The sequence below is a fragment of the Mus pahari genome, chromosome 5 (assembly GCF_900095145.1).
Source record: "Mus pahari chromosome 5, PAHARI_EIJ_v1.1, whole genome shotgun sequence".
Classification (NCBI taxonomy): domain Eukaryota; kingdom Metazoa; phylum Chordata; class Mammalia; order Rodentia; family Muridae; genus Mus; species Mus pahari.
This window is the reverse complement of record NC_034594.1, coordinates 151,066,528-151,085,184: the sequence shown is the minus strand read 5'-3', so window position 1 is coordinate 151,085,184 and position 18,657 is coordinate 151,066,528. Positions and strand designations below refer to the sequence as shown.

The following is an 18,657-nucleotide window of genomic DNA, read 5'->3' as shown; positions in this document are numbered from 1 at the left end:
AATTGTGCCTAAATCAAGCTATCCTTGAGTAACCACAGGGCCCTCGGGGTGCCTAGGGGCACCTTGGGCTCCTCTGTGCACTGGCCTGGACTAACCAAAAGACATCCTCCTTCAGCTGTTGGCTTTCTGTAATGAACAGAATGGCTTGTGACGTGACAATTAGTTATCATAAAAGATAACCATACGCTGTGGGTTTGGAGTCTCACATTTAGCTCAGTAGTTTGTCACAATGGATGGATATCAGTCAATCTCTCCATCAATACAGCCCAGGGCAGAGAGTCTGTGAAGGAAGGGCTCAGGCTGTAAAGGGAGGTGGGAAAACTCGATTAAGCATTGGTAGTAGGAGTAGGTAGATGAGAAGAGAGATGGCAACTTACCCGCATCAGCTAAGGCAGCGGATGCCTTGGCTCCTTCCTCCCACCCACACCTTATTCCCTTTGTGCAGGCTAAGGGCTAGTATGCACATAATTGTCATGTATCACACTTGGGTGTTTCATGGCTTCTCCCCAGCCCCCACCCATGCCCCTGATCTGTCATCAGCTATATTGTTCCCAGCGCCCTACCTGCTACCAAGACCCACTGAACACTCTTGAATGGAGAAGTGACTGAAATGAATAAGTGGGTTAGCAAAACTTGAACATAGGCTCCACATGTCTCCAGCTGGTTCTTGTATGTGTTTGGTAGGCTCCATCAGACCCTGGGGGACGAGACCCTTGAATACCTCTGGTTCCCATAAGGCTGATCTGAATAACACTGACCTCCACGAAAAGCAGTTATGTATTATGAACCAAGCAGGATCTAACACGCAACATGAACTTTCAATCAAGTGTGGAAAGCGCTTCAGCGGAACCTTGTCCCACCCCCACTCTCTAGTCCACACAGATATGGTCTTCTTCAACCTCTATAGCATGTTACACCCAGGCTTTGCCTCGAAGCTTCTCCTAGTGTGGCTGCCATTGTTGGTGTTCTGTGAAGGATGTGCCTCTAACAAATGCATCATACCCTGGTTTATAGGATTAACAGACACAACTGGGGGCTCTGTGGCAACTCCTCCTGAATCCCCTCAACCTCAGCGAGCCCCTAGTTTCCTTAATCTCACCTCAATCTTGTGCAGAGAGTTTAGAGTTAGGCTCTCTTAAATCTGAGTCAGATAGCCCTCCCCACCCCACTCCCACCCCCACCCTCCCGTGTGCTGGGTAGGAGGGCTGAAGGCTCCTATGTAATGAACGGAGCTTATAATCCACTTGGCCCAGAGAAACACCTGCTTTACAAGCCAGAGAAGAAAAGATGCTACAATGGTACAGGCTGAACCTGGATCATAAACGTTTAGAATACACTCACACACTGGCCTTCTCACCTTTGAAACCTGTATTCTCAATGGGCCCCAGACATTTTGTCCACAGGATCTAATTTTGTTTCAGAAGTGGAGGACAAGAATGAATACTGATTGCAAGGTTGAAAATGGGGACTAAAATAGTCCCCGAGTCCCAGAAGTGGTACTGACATCTGTGTTCCCTGGCCTCACCTTGAGTTCAAGTGGCTCAGCCAGCCCAGGTGGCGGCAGCGGTGTCTCATTTAGAGACCACAGCTGTCCCTCTCCACCACACTTCTTTGGGAGCTCAGGGTGAAGAAAGTTGACAAAAGACTGATCGTCTCATCTGGGAAGTTCCTAATGCTTCCACTCTCAGCTAGGTGCTTGAGGAAGCTCATTACTGTAGGCACAGTGAACCCTGGCACCATCCGCATCTCCTGCGTGCGTATCCCTTCACCTGCTATGCAGCCAAACTTGAGGACCCAGAGGATGACAACCTCTTCTACTTATAGGGGCCTGGGAGCCTGCTCTCTCAGGAACACCTCTGAGACAGTGCCATCCCAGGGAAGGAAACCCACAACCATGATCCTATCTGTCAATTGTGGACAGCACCCAGCTCTCTGGTTTGGGAGGCAGGCCCACTTTTCTTGCTGGAGCTCCCAGGCAAAGTAGGAGAGCTGTGTGGTGTAGATGCCATGGGGATATGTGGCTTTATTGTTGATGGGGCATATGAGATGGCTTCACAGACTCGCAAGACGGGTGAAATAGCTGCGATTGGCAAAGTTCCTCCATGGCTAGCACTGAGTGAAGCACCCAGGCCACTGGGCTCCACTGCAGGCTATCAGAGCCCTATTTCCTCTGCCCCACTGAACATAGTTTCTGTGTGTGTTTGTGTGTGTGTGTGTGTGTGTGTGTGTGTGTGTGTGTGTGTGTGTGTACTGTCTTGTTACTGGGGGCTGAATGTGGCCTGCACAACTTGACTCAGCAGTCTACCACTGAGCTGCTAAGCTGTGTAGCACCACTCTACCATTTTTACTTTTATTTTGAGGCAGAGTTTCACACCAAGTTGCCTAGATTAGCTTTGAACTTGCAATCCCCCTGCCTCTACCACCAGAGTAATGAGGATCACAGGCCTGCATTACTAGGCTCAGCAATTAACACTGTCATGTGACATTTGATTGAGCCCTGGTTTGTGGCTTGGGGAACTTCTTTTCCATTTTCTTCTTTGTTTCATGGTCCACTTCGTCACTGGCACTTAGCCACCAGTCTCAGTGTGATGGTTTGCATATGGTCAGCCCAAGGAATGGTACTATTAGAAGGTGTGGCCCTGTTGGAGTAGGTGTGGCCTTGAAGTAGGTGTGTCGATGTGGGTGTGGGCTTTAAGACCCTCATCTTAGCTGCCTGGAAGCCAGTATTCTGCTAGTAACCTTCAGACGAAGACATAGAACTCTCAGTTCCTCCTGTGCCATGCCTGCCTGGATGTTGCCGTGTGTTCCTGCCTCTGAACCTGTAAGCCAGCCCCAATTAAATGTTGTCCTTATATGAGTTGCCTTGGTCATGGTGTCTGTTCACAGCAGTAAAACCCTAAGACTCTCACTTAGTCATCATAGAAACAGGTCAAGGAAGCCACCTGGATTATACACTAGACTCTCTGGCCCCTCCCCAGTCTAAACTCTCACAAGCCTCTATATTCATTCAGGCTTTATGGACCATATGGTCCATGGAGACTTCATATTCATTGACAAGGGTTCACTGGACATTGGCAACCTTCCAGGCATCCATCATATTAGGCAGCAGTGACACACTGTGAGACAGTGACATAGCTCTGATTTGTAACAGCTGTGTAAACTTGAACTAGGAACTCAACCTCTCTGTGCCTCAGTTTCCCAATCTTTGCCGTAAGAATACTGGTTACGAGACACTGTCATAAGTTGATATCCATAAAGTATTTAGAATAGCCTGGGTGGCTTAGTAAGAGGTTTTATCTCTATGCTCTTATTGAGAAGCATCCCTCACAGAGAGTTAGTTTATACGCCACGCTAACTGCCTGCCGTGTAGCCGGAAAGCCAGAAAATAAGTACTGGAAACAATTTTTTCCTTCATCCTCTGATCCAGCAGTTCATAAATTAGCTTCTGCTCCCTTTGAAAGGTTGAGAGGGGGAAATCCTGTGCTTGCTTCTTCCTCTCTAGTCATGAGAGGGGGAGCCTGGTAAACATGGAAACAGGCATGAGCAGCTCAACATTGTCCTTCTGTCTCCTTCTTCCCCTGGACTGTGCCCTGCCTTCCTCTCTGGAGTACCATGGCTATCTGAGAAAGGGATCCAGCCCTGCTGATCTGAGTCTGAGTCCTGGGGCCTCTGTGGAGGGGCAGGGAGAGCCCCCTCTGCTCTGCTGGAATTGAGAGTGTTTGTGGTTTCAGTTCCTAGGCCACCCTTGAATCCACTGCTAGCTGACTTCAAATCTAGAAGGAAGAGAGATCCATCTGCAAGTTCAGAAGTTAAGCTACGGTAGAGACAGAAGTCAAAGGGAAACTGAGGAATCTCCTGGCTTCTATCTGGTCCTCACAAGGCTATGCCTCTCTATATATCAGTGGTTAACGGCAGTGGGCAGAGAAAAGTACCAGCTATGGTGTTCTGGCCATACTGGGGATCCGACTTGGAGAGGAGTGATTCTGCCGACCAGAGAGAACCGATCAAACTTGGAGTATAAGAAATGATGAGCAAACCCAGGCTGCATCCCAGGGGAGTCCATACCACATCATTTCTCCCCTAATGACTTGCGCATATCATGCCAGAGGAGTTAATCAACAGACAATTGCTGCCTGGGTTGGTAAAAAAATAACTGTCTCTGTAAATTCTATAATGAACTACAAAAATACCAATGGCCAGGGAAGAGGCAAGTAGGGAGGAATAAGAGAGAGAGCGGGATACTGAACAATCTCATAAAAAAGAACTTCTTCCTGTGTCCCAGAGATGCTCTGAACTAGTTCTCTTTGCTCCCTAACAGTCATTAAAATGCATAAAATGAATGTTTTTAAAGCAGCAATACTAAGAATTATCACTGCTGCAGTTGCCTGGCAACATGAGACTTTGGTTATTTTATTTCTAAACAGGGAATGCTATAAACTGGTATCCGGAGTTTGTGCAAATAGTTCTAAATTGATGTTCTCCCTGTAAATCAGGGGAGATAATCCAGCATTAATGTGCATTTAGAGGAGGTTAAATATGCACATGTGCGCTTCTTTCATACACACAGATCCTTATACGGAGCTTCTCCCCAATTTCACGCTATCTTGAGTTAATCTTAGAGCTGATATTCTTTTGCATTTTTTCCCTGACAAGTATCTATTTAATTTTATGGTACCTGTAAGGAATCTACATTCAATCCAGAGGACTAGGACTGTATGATGGCAGGGGTATGGGATGTCACGACTAACAGCGGTTTGTAACATGTGCACAAGTTTTCCACAACCCTTCCAATCTCCCAAACTTCTTCAGTGAGTTCCCAGTTCTGAGAAAATGGAGAACCCCCAAATCTAATCAGATACTAGGAAGACAAATGATGAGACTTTTAAGGCCTGTGCCTGCAGTGGTGGCCCTGTGCAGCCCAAATGGCAGACCTGCTGCTGCACCTGGTGTCTGCAGGCATCTGCACCCCCACTGCCTCTCACACAAGCAGAAGTATTAACATTTTAGGAAAAACTGTCTCTGTGTATGAAACACCAACCCTCCGCCCCCCTGAGGCTCTGACTGGCATTTGGTTTTAGTGTTGCCTGCTGGTTTGAGGGGACTGCTGTGCTCAGGTGCTCCAAAGTCCTTAAGCGAATATTGAGCCTTACCCTACCTGAGCTGGAGGAAGCAAGAGTTCCAGCGACAGGCTGAGAAGGGATGCTCTGGCTCCTTGGTGAGACAAAGACTTCTGGAAGTAGATGCTACCTGGAGTTCTTGCTTATTTATAGACTGATGTTTGGCAAGAGACTCATCCTAGTGCATTTCAAGCTTGGTGGATGTTGGTATTCTGTCTGGACTCCACCCTAAAAGTTACCTGGCAAAAGCTAGGTATGCTCCTCCCCACAGTTACCTGGCAACAGCCAGGTTGGCCTGACCCACTATAAAAGGGGCTGCTTGGCCCCTCCTTTTTCTCTTGCCTTTCTTGTCTCTCTTATTCTTTTGCTCCCCCTTGCTCCCCATTCCCTTCCCCCCTCTCTCCATGTAGTCATGGCCAGCCTCTGCTTCTCTACTCTCTTCTTCCCTCTGCCTTTCTCTGCCTCTACTACCCTCTTAACTCCCCCTCCCCATGACCTGAATAAACTCTATTCTATGCCGTATGTGGCTGGTCCCTCAGGGGGAAGGGATGCCTTGGCATGGGCCCACAGAGGTACCCCCTTCCCCCAAACCCCGCCAGAGCATATTATTATATTTCTTTCTCTTTTTATGACCACGACTATGGAACCATTCCAACAGAGAGGGAGGTAAAACAAGCAGAGTTGTCTGTGCCCAACACTTGCTAGTGACAGCCACGAGTAAACCGGGGTGCTCCGGCCACAGCACAGAAGGGGCTCACAGCTGCCGTCACAGGTGGCTATGCAGCACCATGTCCCAAGTTGCCAGAGAACAGCATCATAAACAGACACGACATTAGCGTGTTACAGGATGATATTCCATGACCTTACAAAACGGGTGTCCAGACATTAGCAAATAAATATCTGTGGTGTAGAAGCTGAGTGCAAACACCCTGCTGGCAAAATGAGCACATAGATGTGAGGCCTTGGGACTGAAGTCCTTAAATAGCAAAGGGATTAAGAGGGCTTCCCTGAAAAACCCCTGGAACCCACTGCAGGACAGTTTGAAAGCAGCTTTCCAAGAACTGACCTGTGCAGAAGTGGCCATCTCAACAGGTCAATGGCCTTAGTGTGCCACAAGCTTCCTCACAGAATATAACTCCCCCGGAACAGAGACAAGACCAGTGAGGAGCCACAGTGACTGTCTAGGCCCACACAAGAGGTTGTTCCAACACTCAGCCTCTTTCTCATTATCAAATCAACAAGCAACCTGTTGTCCTTGCTTTCACATACATTCCCAGCTGCTGACCCATCAAGGCAGACCATAGATCTGTTTGTGTATATATATATATATATATATATATATATATATATATATATATATNTGTGTGTGTGTGTGTGTGTGTGTGTGTGTGTGTGTGTGTGTGTGTGTGTGTGTCTTGTCTCTTTAATGGTCAGTTCTCAATTAAAAAGCTTCATCATTTTGGACAAACACAAGTACGCTGGTCTGGCTCCTGTGTTGTCTGTAATAAGCCCCTGCTCGTATTGGATTGTGTGGCTTATTAAAGTAATGGTTTCTCCAAATGCAGTGACAGCTATAAATGAAGTTACGAGCTTTGGGGCTTGAGGGATCAGTGTGCGAAGAACGTGCTTTCTCAGGGCTTGTACCCATCACATGACAACATCTAAAAGGGACCAGGCTCCCTTGTTACCTTTGTTGCAGTTAAAATTCCGGGGTCTCTAGAAAGTCTGGGACCCTCAGAAGGGCTGTGATATCATAGCACTTTAGCTGAAGCCAAGTTCACCCTGACAGATGCTCGCAGTGGCCCCTCGGGACCAGCTCCCAAAGTGAATGCCTAGAACCCTGATTTGTGGCATGAGAATTCCTGCTAATGCCTCTGCTCACCCCCAGTCCTCCAACACACAAACACTGTCAGTTGTGAAGATTCCTAGCTCCTCGCTGTGCAAGAAGTGGTGAGAAATAGCAGACAACTATAAGGAATGAGCCTGGGAGAAAATTTGCAAATGTGCTGTCAGAAATCTCAGAGCAAGGACAGATTTCCCTGGGTGTGAGACTCCCCGAAGTAAGAGGAGAGCGATTGGTGCTTTCTGTCATTGCCGAGCTGACGAGGGGACTGGTGCTCTTCCTGATCTCCTTGTGCCCCCCTCCCCGCCATGCTTTTCTGAATGGCGTCACTATTTAGGATTGATAAATGAATGGTCCTGGGATTGACCAAGGTGGCTTGTGCTGCATAATGGCTGAGGTGGGGAACTGACTCCACGCCTGCGCCTGTCATCTGCAGAGGCAATATCATCTGCAGAGTCAGAACCGTTCAGAGCACATCAAGGGTGCTTGTGGGAGCACCCGGGATGGGTAATGAATCCCAACTCACTTTCAGGCTTGCTCACATGACAAATGGTCCGGTACAATGATGAAGAGAAATGGAGACAGGCTATATCCCCTCTGTGCACATTCCAGTTAATTTCCCAGAAGCAAGCACAAGTAATGCTGCTCCTAAGCAGTTGTCTAGGGTGACAGATGAAGAGCGGGGAGGGGGGTTGTCTTATGTTTTGGAGAGGTGGGGGAGGGCAAAGAATATGAAGTTTGATTTTTCTGGGATTGATTTTTTTCCCCTGAAAGTGAACAGAACGCTAGGAAGCCAGCAGCCAAGAAACATACTCTTGCCCGGAAAGCCAAAGCAAAGATAAAGCTTGCTGCCCAGGAAGGTTTAGTCTGCTAATATAATGCAGCATAGCATGGCTCTAGAGTGCTATCTTCTGATGAAGGGAATGTGAACCATCCTGCTGGGCTGAATACCCTGCTGTGTAGAGGCAGCCAATATCAGGCAGAGCTTGATGAGAGCAGGGACCAGCCAGACCCTTGACCTCAACAACTAACCGTCTCCCAAACTGGGAAAAGCCACACAGTGTGATCTTGTCACCAACTGCCTGGCAGATTTGAGTAAATCTTTGTCTTACCTTCTTGTATTCTGAAAAAGCATAGTTTCCAGTCGACTGATCAATCAGTTTGCAAATGAGATTCACAGACAGCAAATACTAACTAAGTCTATGCCATGGCTGAGAATACAAGAAAATGTCAGAACAGAAGTCTTTCAGAGCTTCTGCAAGATGGCGGTCACTATGGACCAAAGGATGGCAGGACAGATTCCTTGGTCATTAGATGGCTGCTCAGGCCACCATGCCTGCTAACACTGAGCAGTGTGCTTCCCAGCAAGCGTCTGGTGACTTGTTAGGCAGAACCAGGGTCACTGATGGAAGTGTGTGTCCACAGCTAATGGCTTTTAGAGTCAGGGGGGCCACTCCTTGACGTGCTCTCATGCAGACACAACATTTATGTTAAGCTTATGTTTACATTCAATACAGACACTTTGCTTGTCACCTGTGTGGCCGAAATGTTAGGAAGGACTCTTGGAATCAAGCAGGATGTCCGGAGGGGCTGGTGACATTCTATTACAGTTTGTCAGCTTTCCCAAGAGGGCAGGTGGCTGGCCAGTAGGACTAGCCGATGTTACAAATATGTTTAACCTAACAAGAGACCTTGAGCTAGTAATACAAACAACACACGGGGTTTCCCTATTTGTTTACAGTGGAACTGAAATGTAACCAGAGGAAGTTACCTTTACCTAATCAAAAACTTCCATATGCTTATATTTCCCAGCTCTCCCACCATCAGTTCAATAATTTGAATAAACCAGGCATGATCTATTTACTTCCTAGCCAGTGACCTTATTGCAAGGTGGCATTGTGAACTGTATCTACACGACGGCCCAGGAAGTTGTACGTTCAAAGACCTGATCCTCATTTTCTGGAAGTCAACCAGGTCCTGTGGAATTTCTATCTTTGGAAGATCCCCAGCCTCTACAGTTCTACCCCACAGTGAACTTTTTCTTTGTCAGGCCCCCAATATTCTGAGCTATTTCACAGCAGAAATCATAGAACATGATAAACCTTCACCTTGAACTGGTCCTTACAAGGACAGGGAATGCCACACTGGGGTTTATGTGGCTGGGATACCGATTTCAAGAAGGGATACAATCAGGATTCTAACCACCAGGTAATCCCCCGAGGGCAACCCAGAATGATCCTCCTGGTGGGGGATGGTGCCTGGGTATCTGTTACCCACTTAGATCAGAAGAAAGGAGAAAGCAAGGATTTGCCATGAATCTCAGGCACTTTGGGGACATCAAGTCCCCAGTTTCTCCCACAGTGGTAATTTGCATTTAAAGGATTTTTATGGGTTGAAACAAAATGTCCCCTACATAGTTACTCATGGTAATTCTGTGAGGCAAATGCTGTTTCCACTTAAATCTGATACAATGGAAGTGAACCAGATCATTAACTGGTCACCATTAGTCATTGATGACAGCCTTCTAGATTCCAGAAAAAAAGATTTTCACACCTATTCTGCATCTTATTTCCCTGTGATGCATATAAAATACAGAGTTGTAAGCCAGAGTCATAACCCTCATTTTAAGATGAGTAGAGCTCCTGTAGCTAGTGGGAGACACAGCTGAGTTGGGCAATAGTGGTGAAGGGCGAGGGGTGACTAAGACTGGGTCATTCATGGGCACTGGTGACATGGCATGCTTAGGGCTGTACCAGAAATGAGAGAAGCTCTGACTCCATCTTCCTGGAGCAGTAAGGATCAAAAGGCAAGGAACCTGTACACAGGGGGAAACATTTCCACGGAATTAGACACGGATACCCTCGACCCCCACCCCAGGCTTTTAAAGCTGAGATAGGGATATCAGAGGTAACACAAGATGCCTGTGGTGTCCATGCAATAATAAAGGTGTCATACTTGAACTAAAAGTTATCTGTTGCTTCCCTGACATCCACATCTAATGAGTGGCACTCTGGTGGTTTTAATCTGGTGGCTCCACTGCTCTTTGGTCGCTGCGTGCCACACCATGGAGCAGACCACTGATATGATGCTGACATTACCCCACCAATGGTAACCATGACCATAGGCCTCCATGACATAGCTTTCTGTTTCCTCTTAGAGGCCTCACGTAAGGACTGTGCTGGAGTTAAGTATCTGCAACACTTTCCAATTTGAAAGATGATGCATTATAGGATCACTAGCTAAAGCTAAGCTCTGTCACTGAACTCAGCCCAGACCAGACTGACGGTTAGCTGTACTTCTCCCAAGGCATCCCTCAGGACAGAGGCTCAGTCGTGGCTCAACGCTATGCCCACATGCCATCTTGCTGTCCAGTAGGAGAGTCACTTACTTGTACGGGATATGCTTGCTCCCATTGACCAAAGCCAGGATGACGTTGCCCAGAGCAGACAGTGAGAGGCACAGCCCCGAGCCTCCTTCTCGGTTTTTGCTGAGAGCTTTAACACAGCTCCCAAGGTCGATGAGATGCAGGCGGCTTCGACCTCCAGACACTGGTACAGGGGAAGACACAAGAAGAAAAGGGGAGAGTGGGTAAGGTCTGGGCAACACATTTCCTCTTCTTCATGCAGCTCTCTGAGAATCATGAGAACGGGAAAAGACAAACATTTGATAAAACAAACAAGCCAAGCCGAGGTTTCAAATACCATCGGGGCTCTTACATTCTGTCTTCCACATACCACAAACCTTCTCAAATCTACTGCCATTTATGTTACAAATAAAAGCATAATTCCTGTACATCAAATGGTTCATTGTAGGAAGGTAAGGGTTTTAGCTAACCATTCCGTGGATGATAGAGTTCTGAAACTTACCGAGTTGAAACCCCAACAGTTCATGAGTGATTATCTAGTCTAGCCGGGTTAGTAACGCCAGGAAAAATCTGGAAGATGTGAGATCCAGGTGCAAAGTCAGGGGAGACCCAAGTGTTTGCGGAGTGTCTGCCAATTGCCAGGTGCACAGACATCTATCTTGTTCAGTTCTTACACACAAAATCATCTAAACACCATCATCCTCTTCTTGCAGATGAGAAAATTAAAGTTCAGAAAAGCTAAGAATTTCACCCATCAATTCAGGCTACAATAAAGCAACAGGGAGCAGATTGCATCTTGTATCCAAAGCAACCGAAAATAAGCAGAATGTGTACAAAATAGCTGTTTTAAGACACTAGACAGAGGAGAGGGATTCCTGAGGCACATGAAACAAATAAGGCGAACACTGGTGGTGTCTCATCTAGCTGTGCTAAGAGTCCCTAGGCTTGGGGCCAAGAGCCCAGATAGAACCTAATTGGCCTGATGAGCTCAAGAGAGACAGAATCCGAAGTCTAGGGAAATGAAGGCAGCCACCCTGGGCAGGACAGACGCTGGAAAGGAAAGAACTCTCGGATTTGCAGAGTCTCTGGAAGCTCCAGCAGTATTGCTCATCAGCAGGCGCCCACAGGAATGCCGAGGTAAGACCAGGAGCCTCTGTTCCCAGCAGTCAGACTGGAAAATCTAAAAGTTCACGTGCAAAGATCAAGGAGCGTAACAAGGAGCAGGCCCACAACCCCACAATGAAAAAGTCTTTGACTTAAACACAGGAAAGCAGAGTTATTAGAACCCACAGAGAAAGTGATGAAGAGCAGTTACTGCCATCCTGTGTCCAAGTCCAGAGACACGGCCACCTGAGTCCTATGACAAGATCTGTCTCAATTAGAACAAAGTGTATACAATAACCTTGAAGAGATTAAGAACAAAGTTGGGATTACATTGGAGAGTTCATAGCGGGTTACACGTTAGCAAAAGGAAAGGTTGGTAAATCTGATAATATATCAGTATAAATCTTCAAAATAAAATATGGAGAAAAATACAAAAGTAGAGTGAGGGGGGAGAGGGAGAGGGAAGGAGGAAATTAGAAGGCCCACTGAACAACCGCCTGAAGTTCACCTGCTTGGATTTCCAGCGTGTACACAGAGGCGGTATTTGAATAAGTAACCGCCCAAACTTTCCCCAAATGATGGAAACCACCAACCCACAAATCTAAAAAGGCCCAGCAAGACCGAAGAACAAGAAGAAGGAACAAAACCAGTGAAGCAAACGATAATCGCACTGCTCAGAGCAGAAGAGAAAATCGGCCCAAGGAGCAAAAACACATTCCATACAAAGGAAGGAAGGAAGGAAGTGTGGTGGCCAAGGTCTCCTTAGAAAGAAGCAAGAAGATAGCACAGAAACATTTTTTTCCAAAGGTTAAAAACTGTCAAAGGAGCAGTCAAAATCCAGAAAAAGCATCACTACAAAATAAAGGGAAAATAAATATATTTTTCCCCTCAATGTGGGCTGGGAGGGTGGCCCAGTGGGTAAGAACACTTGCTCTGTAAACCTGAGAACCTGGGTTTGAATCCGCAGGAGTCACAGAAGAAGCAGGCATGGCTAGGGAAGCCCAGAAGCCCAGCACCATGGGGTAGGATGTGGGCACAGATGGGTAGAACCCAGAAGTTCTCTGACCAGCCAGCCAGACTGAACAGTCACCTTCAGGCACACAGAGAAATCCTGTCTCTAGGGCTCAAGGCAGAGAGCAATAGAGGAAGACAAGAGACACATTCCTTTGGCTTCTCCATGCCTGTGCATAGGTATATGCACACACATGCATTATATTCCCCATAACTGTCCCAACATCATCAGTTGGCTTCGTGTAAGGGACGTTCAGGTTGCACTTCTAGGTACCTGAACTCAAAGATCACTTTTGAGGGCAAGGTATGGATTGGATGTTGGGTAAGAAGTTGGGGAAAATCACCTTGGAGCCCTCAATTCCCCTGCCTGCTGTTGGCCACAAACATTCCAAAAAGCATAGTGTTGTGACTGAGCCCTTCTCTAGCTTGGTCCCCACACTACAGACATGAATGAAGTTCATTTTGCTCATTTTTAACTGTCCTAGGGGCAACCCCTTCTCAGGAGGCCATATTATTTCTCCTCTACCCTATTTCAAATCATGCAAGATTGGCTCATGGCAATGTGCTAAGGAAACGGTTATTTTTAAACAAAATATCATGTGTTTTGCAACCCAATTATGTAGGCAGGAAAGGCTAGGCATTCCTCACACATCTCAGATGAAAGGGCAGAGACAGAGACCAATTTGGACCTCCAGACTTAATAGTCCATTTGATGTAATGGAATAAAATGTATAATGCACACAGTGAAACAGGACACAGAGAACAAAGGGTGGCTTAGATTGTGTTGAAGAGTTTTATAAAATACCTGTAATTAGCAGCATGACTCAGAATGAGAGGCACCCTTATGCAACGGAAAACACTGCTCCCTGCCCTCTACCCACTGGCATTTGGGTGGTCAGAGAATCTGGCTCTCCCAAATGGTACTTCATCTAGCAGAGTGCGAAGTCAGTGCATAGGCTGTTTGATAGCGTCAAGAATTTACATCACCACAAGTGCCTGCGGAGAAAGTCATTCTGCAAGGAATGAGCAAGGGGGGAGGGAATGACTGCAGGTGAGGGGCTGGCTCCTTATCTGCCTCTCAGATTCCATGGGAGTTAAATGAACATAGTCCAATCTGCATTTTTAAAAAGAGCATCTCTCATATTCCAGGCTGGCCTTGAACTTCCTACACGGCTGAGGATAACGACTTGGAGCCTTTGCTGTCTCTGGGAGGACAGGCCTGTGTTAGTGACCACACTCAGCTTATGTGATGCTGGGAATCAAACTTCAGACTTCAAACTTCCTCATGCATTCGAGGTCCCAACTCAGCCACACCTTCAGCTCCGAATTTTTTATATTTTGAGCCTAGAGATAGACCAAACCAAATTACCCACACATTTTATTTTCCCCACGTGAACAATGCACTCATCTTCCCCATTTCTAAAACCACACTACATTGAGTACCAGCTAGGTCCTGGGGAATACTAAATTCTCCTAATATCACCTAATGCCTACATTACACATTAATTGGGATGAAATGATAGATGGGAGGGCTGCGGTCCATACTGAAAAAAGAATCACTCATGACGTCATTGAAAATTAAAGCTGAGTCAGGTGGGAACCCAAAGTGAACTCTTGAGACACGCATAGCCCTCTACTCATCTTGCACAAATGTGACTTCCAATATGGCAGCACTCTGGAATCATCAGGGACCTGCAAAGAACTATTGCTGTCTGTCCCCACTCCCAGGCTTGCTGTCTGCCCCCCCCCCGTTGCCAGGCCTTCTCATTTGATTGGGCTGGAGTACAGAATGGGCAGTGGGATTCACTTCAAAGTTCTCAAACAACTATCACGGGCTGCATTCTAGGATCCAGTGCCTTCCCACCCGGCTGAGGAGTTGGTCACACTCTCTCCTTTGTAAGACATGGACTGACTGGCACCACAGCTTGCCAAGAGCTCGTGGCTGCTTTTTTTTTTTTTTTTTTTTTTTTTAAGTACTTTGGTTCCAAAACGATGCACTGTCTATCTACCAGGAGATCAGCAGTTTATGACACTTGCATTTATTATGCAACTAAAATAAAACAACACAGAAACCAATAAAACATTATTTTATATGGACTTTAAACATTTATATATCAATTAAGCTTAATTTTTTGGGAAGATGTTGTTTGTTTGTTTGTTTTGAGACAGGGTTTCTCTGTATAGCCCTGGCTGTCCTAGAACTCATTCTGTAGACCAGGTTGGCCTCAAACTCAGAAATCCACCTGCCTCTGCCTCCCAAGTGCTGGGATTAAAGGCATGTGCCACTGCCCGGCTTGGGAAGATGTTTTTAAAGAAAAGATTCAAGTTAAATCAGGTGTATGTGAGAAAACAGAGTCACCAAAAAAAAAAAAAAAAAAAAAAAAAAAAAAAAAAAAAAGGAAGAAAAGAAAAAGAAAAGAAAAGGAAAGAAAAAAGGAAAGAAGAGAAAATAAAAGAAGCAGAGAAAAGTTAGTAGCAAATGGGTCTTTTAAATTCTTGAATATCTTTGAGGAAATGTCAGTAAAAGTCATTAAAATCCGTGTATAGCTCATGAAAGTTAGAACTTTAAGTTGAAAAGCCAACTCAAAGGGAAATCCCTGCTGTGTGCCCCTAATTCAATATGAATAAATGCACACTTGTTACATACATGCATCTTTTGATATGGTTCCCCTGTCCAGTGGGCTTTCTCTGTGAACTGACCAACTTCTGGCAGCGAGCGTACTTAGTGTACTCACAGCAAGAGCCTGCCCAAGGGTGGTTTGCCTGCTGGGTTAGATATTTGAGACAGATGGTCAAAAGGTAGAAGAATGACTTTTGGCTCAGCGTCCTAGGTGTCAGTCCATGGTTGCTTGGCCCCACCATGAGGCAACCATGAACACCATGACAAAAGTGTGTGGTAGAAGAGATTGCTCACATCATAGCAGCCAGGAAGCATAAAGAAACAGAGACAAGGACCAAGCTCTACCCTTGAAACATACGATCTCCAGCAATCTGCTTCTTCCAGTGAGGCCCCCACTCCTGTCTCTCCCACCTCTCAGTAGTTAACTCTAAATTTGAAAGCATTAAACCATTCATTAGGTCAGAGCCCTCAGGGTCTAACATCTCCGGAATAGCCCTTACATGCACACTTGGAGGTACGCCTTACTAATCCCCTAGATAATTCAAGATCCAAACAAGTTGCTCTTGCTTTCCAAAGCTAGCTGTTTTATATGGTAGAGGAAGCTGGGGTTAAAATACAGCACACATTCCATTGAACATAATACACGGGTACTGAGTGCTGGCCTGCATACAGGCAAGGTCCAGCACCATGGAGACCCAAGATGAGGATCAGAGTCTTCAGTTCTCAGGAAGTACATAGCCTAGTGGTGCCCAACAAGCATGGGAGATAAAACTGTAAGGAAGAATGGGACAGAAGCTGCTATGGAGAAGAATCTTATGTAGCCAGGACATTCTGGGAAGTTGTAAGGAACAGGCAGGTTCTTACAGAGGAAGAAGGCTTGAGACCCTTCATTCTTACTGTTTCTTTCCCTTCCTTCCATCCTGAGGTGAGGCACCTCTGACACCGATGGTGGGAGAGATTAAAAATGCAAGCACAGAGTAGGCGGTGTCACTTCATAACTGACTCTGGCTAGGGAGCTGAGAGTCCCCGCAGTATGCCTTCATCTCTCTGCTCAGGTCAGTTCTCCGAGAACTGACCAACTTCTCTCAGTGTAGTTAGCATACCAATAGCACCAGACTGCACTGAGGTGCTACTGGGCACAGTAGTGAGGCTCACCCACTTTAGAAGCATACCTGCTGTGCGGATCGAGGGATCCTTCAAGCTGTTTGAACTATACAGCCCTGGGTAGGATGTGGCTGGTGTAAGTCATTCTGCAGCCTTTGTAAAGAGTGTTTGACTGCCGCCAGACAGCCAAGACGAAGGAAACTGTCAGATTAGACTTGTAAGCATATGAATGCAGACACGGATGTCCACCCAAGTGCATGGCCACACATCCCTGTATCTGTGGACAGCCTAGACTATGGTGGCTCCTAAGGAGGAAGCTGGGTGAGAAAGTATCAGATGCCCAGTGTTAGTTGTTGGTGGACACTGGATGTTCAAAAGGTTGTGCATCAAAGGGATGAACTGAAATTGCCGATTATTATCATGTATATGTATGATGTGTGTTATGAGTACAGGTATGTGCATGTTATGCCATATGTGGAATCATTTCTCCCTTCCATAATTTCTGGGGATGGAACATAGGGCACCTGGTTTGGATGGTAAGCACTTTTACCTGCTGAGCCATCTCACCGGCCCATAAATGAAGGCTTTTACAGTCCACATTTATGAAAAGGACAACGAAAACTGTGTCCCCATCTGAAGTGACACAGTTATCCATTATAAGGAGCAGCACTTGCTCCTTGGGGCCTCTCCCCAGTGCTGAATTTACAGAGCCTGCAAGCCCTTATAGATTTAACAGTCAGGACTCATGAATGGGGAGAACCAGCTCTGCTAATATTACAAAAGTGTTGGGAATTGGGGAGCTATTTTAAGCCCAACCTGATACTATCTACAAAACAGTGATATGTCAACAAAGAATGTTCTTTTCTATCTTGACCAGAAGGTTTTAGTCCCCCCCCCCTCTGTGTGTGCGTGCGTGTGTGCAATGCATAGACAGGTCTAAGACTTGAGCACATACATACACTCACTATGTATTTAGTTCTTGTAGCAGAGACTGCCCCTGAATCCATCATCAGGCTAAGCCTCTCCCAGTTGGTTAACAGCTCTGCTTCCTGCTTCCCCGCAGGGTGACTAATTAATAAACCTTCCCTTAATTGAGTTCTGGCTGCCAAGTCCACAGGGATTATAACTTATATATAAGTAAACAAAATTTCCATTTTAAACAACATGCCAAATCTTCTCATTATGGGTTAGCCACAGAAATCCTGCTGGACTCCAGGCTGGGTCTGAATCTTTGCCTTTGAGATGCTGGGGCCCTGGCAGGTGGGAGCGGCTTGCCCTTTGCCCTCCACAGCCTGAACCCTCCCTTTCTCTCATCTAGTTTACTGCAACACCGGACATCACCTGAGAGGTTTGGAAGCCACTGGTGGCATCTGCCTTGTCCTTTCACCTGAATTTATTATTTAAAAGCAATTTTCATGCACAACTTAAAAATAAAAGATGAGTTAGATGTTAAATATTTGATAAGTGCTCAGGATTTGGTAGGACCAACTTGGGAGCAAGTCGTCAGTTTTAGAGGTTGTTCTTTTACACTGTGGTGGAGTCAGAAATTCAAATTTTTACATTTGAAGCACTTTGGTGAAATCTTTCTGCATTTTCATTGTTTGCTTCAGCTTTCAGACTTTAAGATGCAAATAAGATGAAGGAATAAAAAAAAAATAATAAAACACCAAAAGAGAGTTGTCACTTGATGTACAACTCTTTGGACCCTATGGACCTGTCTTTGGTGCCTCTGGAAGCCATTGTCTGAGGCAGAGATATTGGGAGTTCCTTTTGTTGACCATGTCAGAACTCACTGCTGATTACTATTGACAGCTGTTTAAATAACTACAATATCAGTGTTCCAATTCTCACATCGACTTGCTAAGACATTACCCAGAAAAAGCAGGAGGGTGGGACTTAACAGCTAGTTCCCAGGACTGCAGGGAGGAAGGATCTCACAGTTTAGCTGCAGACTTCTGAGCTCCTGGTGTGGTCCTGAGTCCCATTTCCAGCCTCAAGATTGTGGTGCTAAATGAAAGTGCGTGACATGGTCCGATCTCCCCTTTGAGAACTAGTGTCCTTTAAAAGATTCCCATTCAACACATCCTGCTGTTCCTGAGACAAACCCTCACAATCTCAGGCCGTTCAGGGAGATCTGGTCCTACTTAATAATGGCACCCATGGTGGGAGTGGGGGGGAAGGGGGAGGGGGAGGTGGAGGTGGAGGTGGAGGTGGGGGATCTCCCAGAGTGACAAGTGACAGCCAGGGTTTCTAGATTCCTGGGGACTGCTCCATCTGCTTTCCAGTTCTGTGCAGGTGGCCTTGGCTAGTGGAACCCCCAGCCACTAGATGGCTGTTTTCATCCCGTTAACCTGGCGGGGATGGGAGGCAGCTCTCGGGCCAGTCAAAACAAGATGGCAAAGAACAAGGAAGGTGAGTGAACAAGTGATACATTAGCCAGAGAAACGAATCTCAAGGGCACTGCGTTAAATGAAAGAAGTCAGGTGCAAAGGGA

At 46.3% G+C, this 18,657-nt stretch overlaps 1 protein-coding gene across 4 annotated transcripts in view; it reads right to left on the bottom strand.

Moving 5' to 3' along the window:
* Kif26b (kinesin family member 26B) overlaps positions 1-18,657 on the bottom strand; it is a 403,835-nt gene that overhangs the window by 36,712 nt on the left and 348,466 nt on the right. For all 4 annotated transcript variants that reach the window (XM_021197273.2, XM_029538478.1, XM_029538479.1 and 1 more), the window contains one exon: positions 10,349-10,508. In XM_021197273.2, the coding sequence (XP_021052932.1) occupies positions 10,349-10,508 (160 nt within the window). The remainder of the gene's footprint in view (positions 1-10,348; positions 10,509-18,657) is intronic.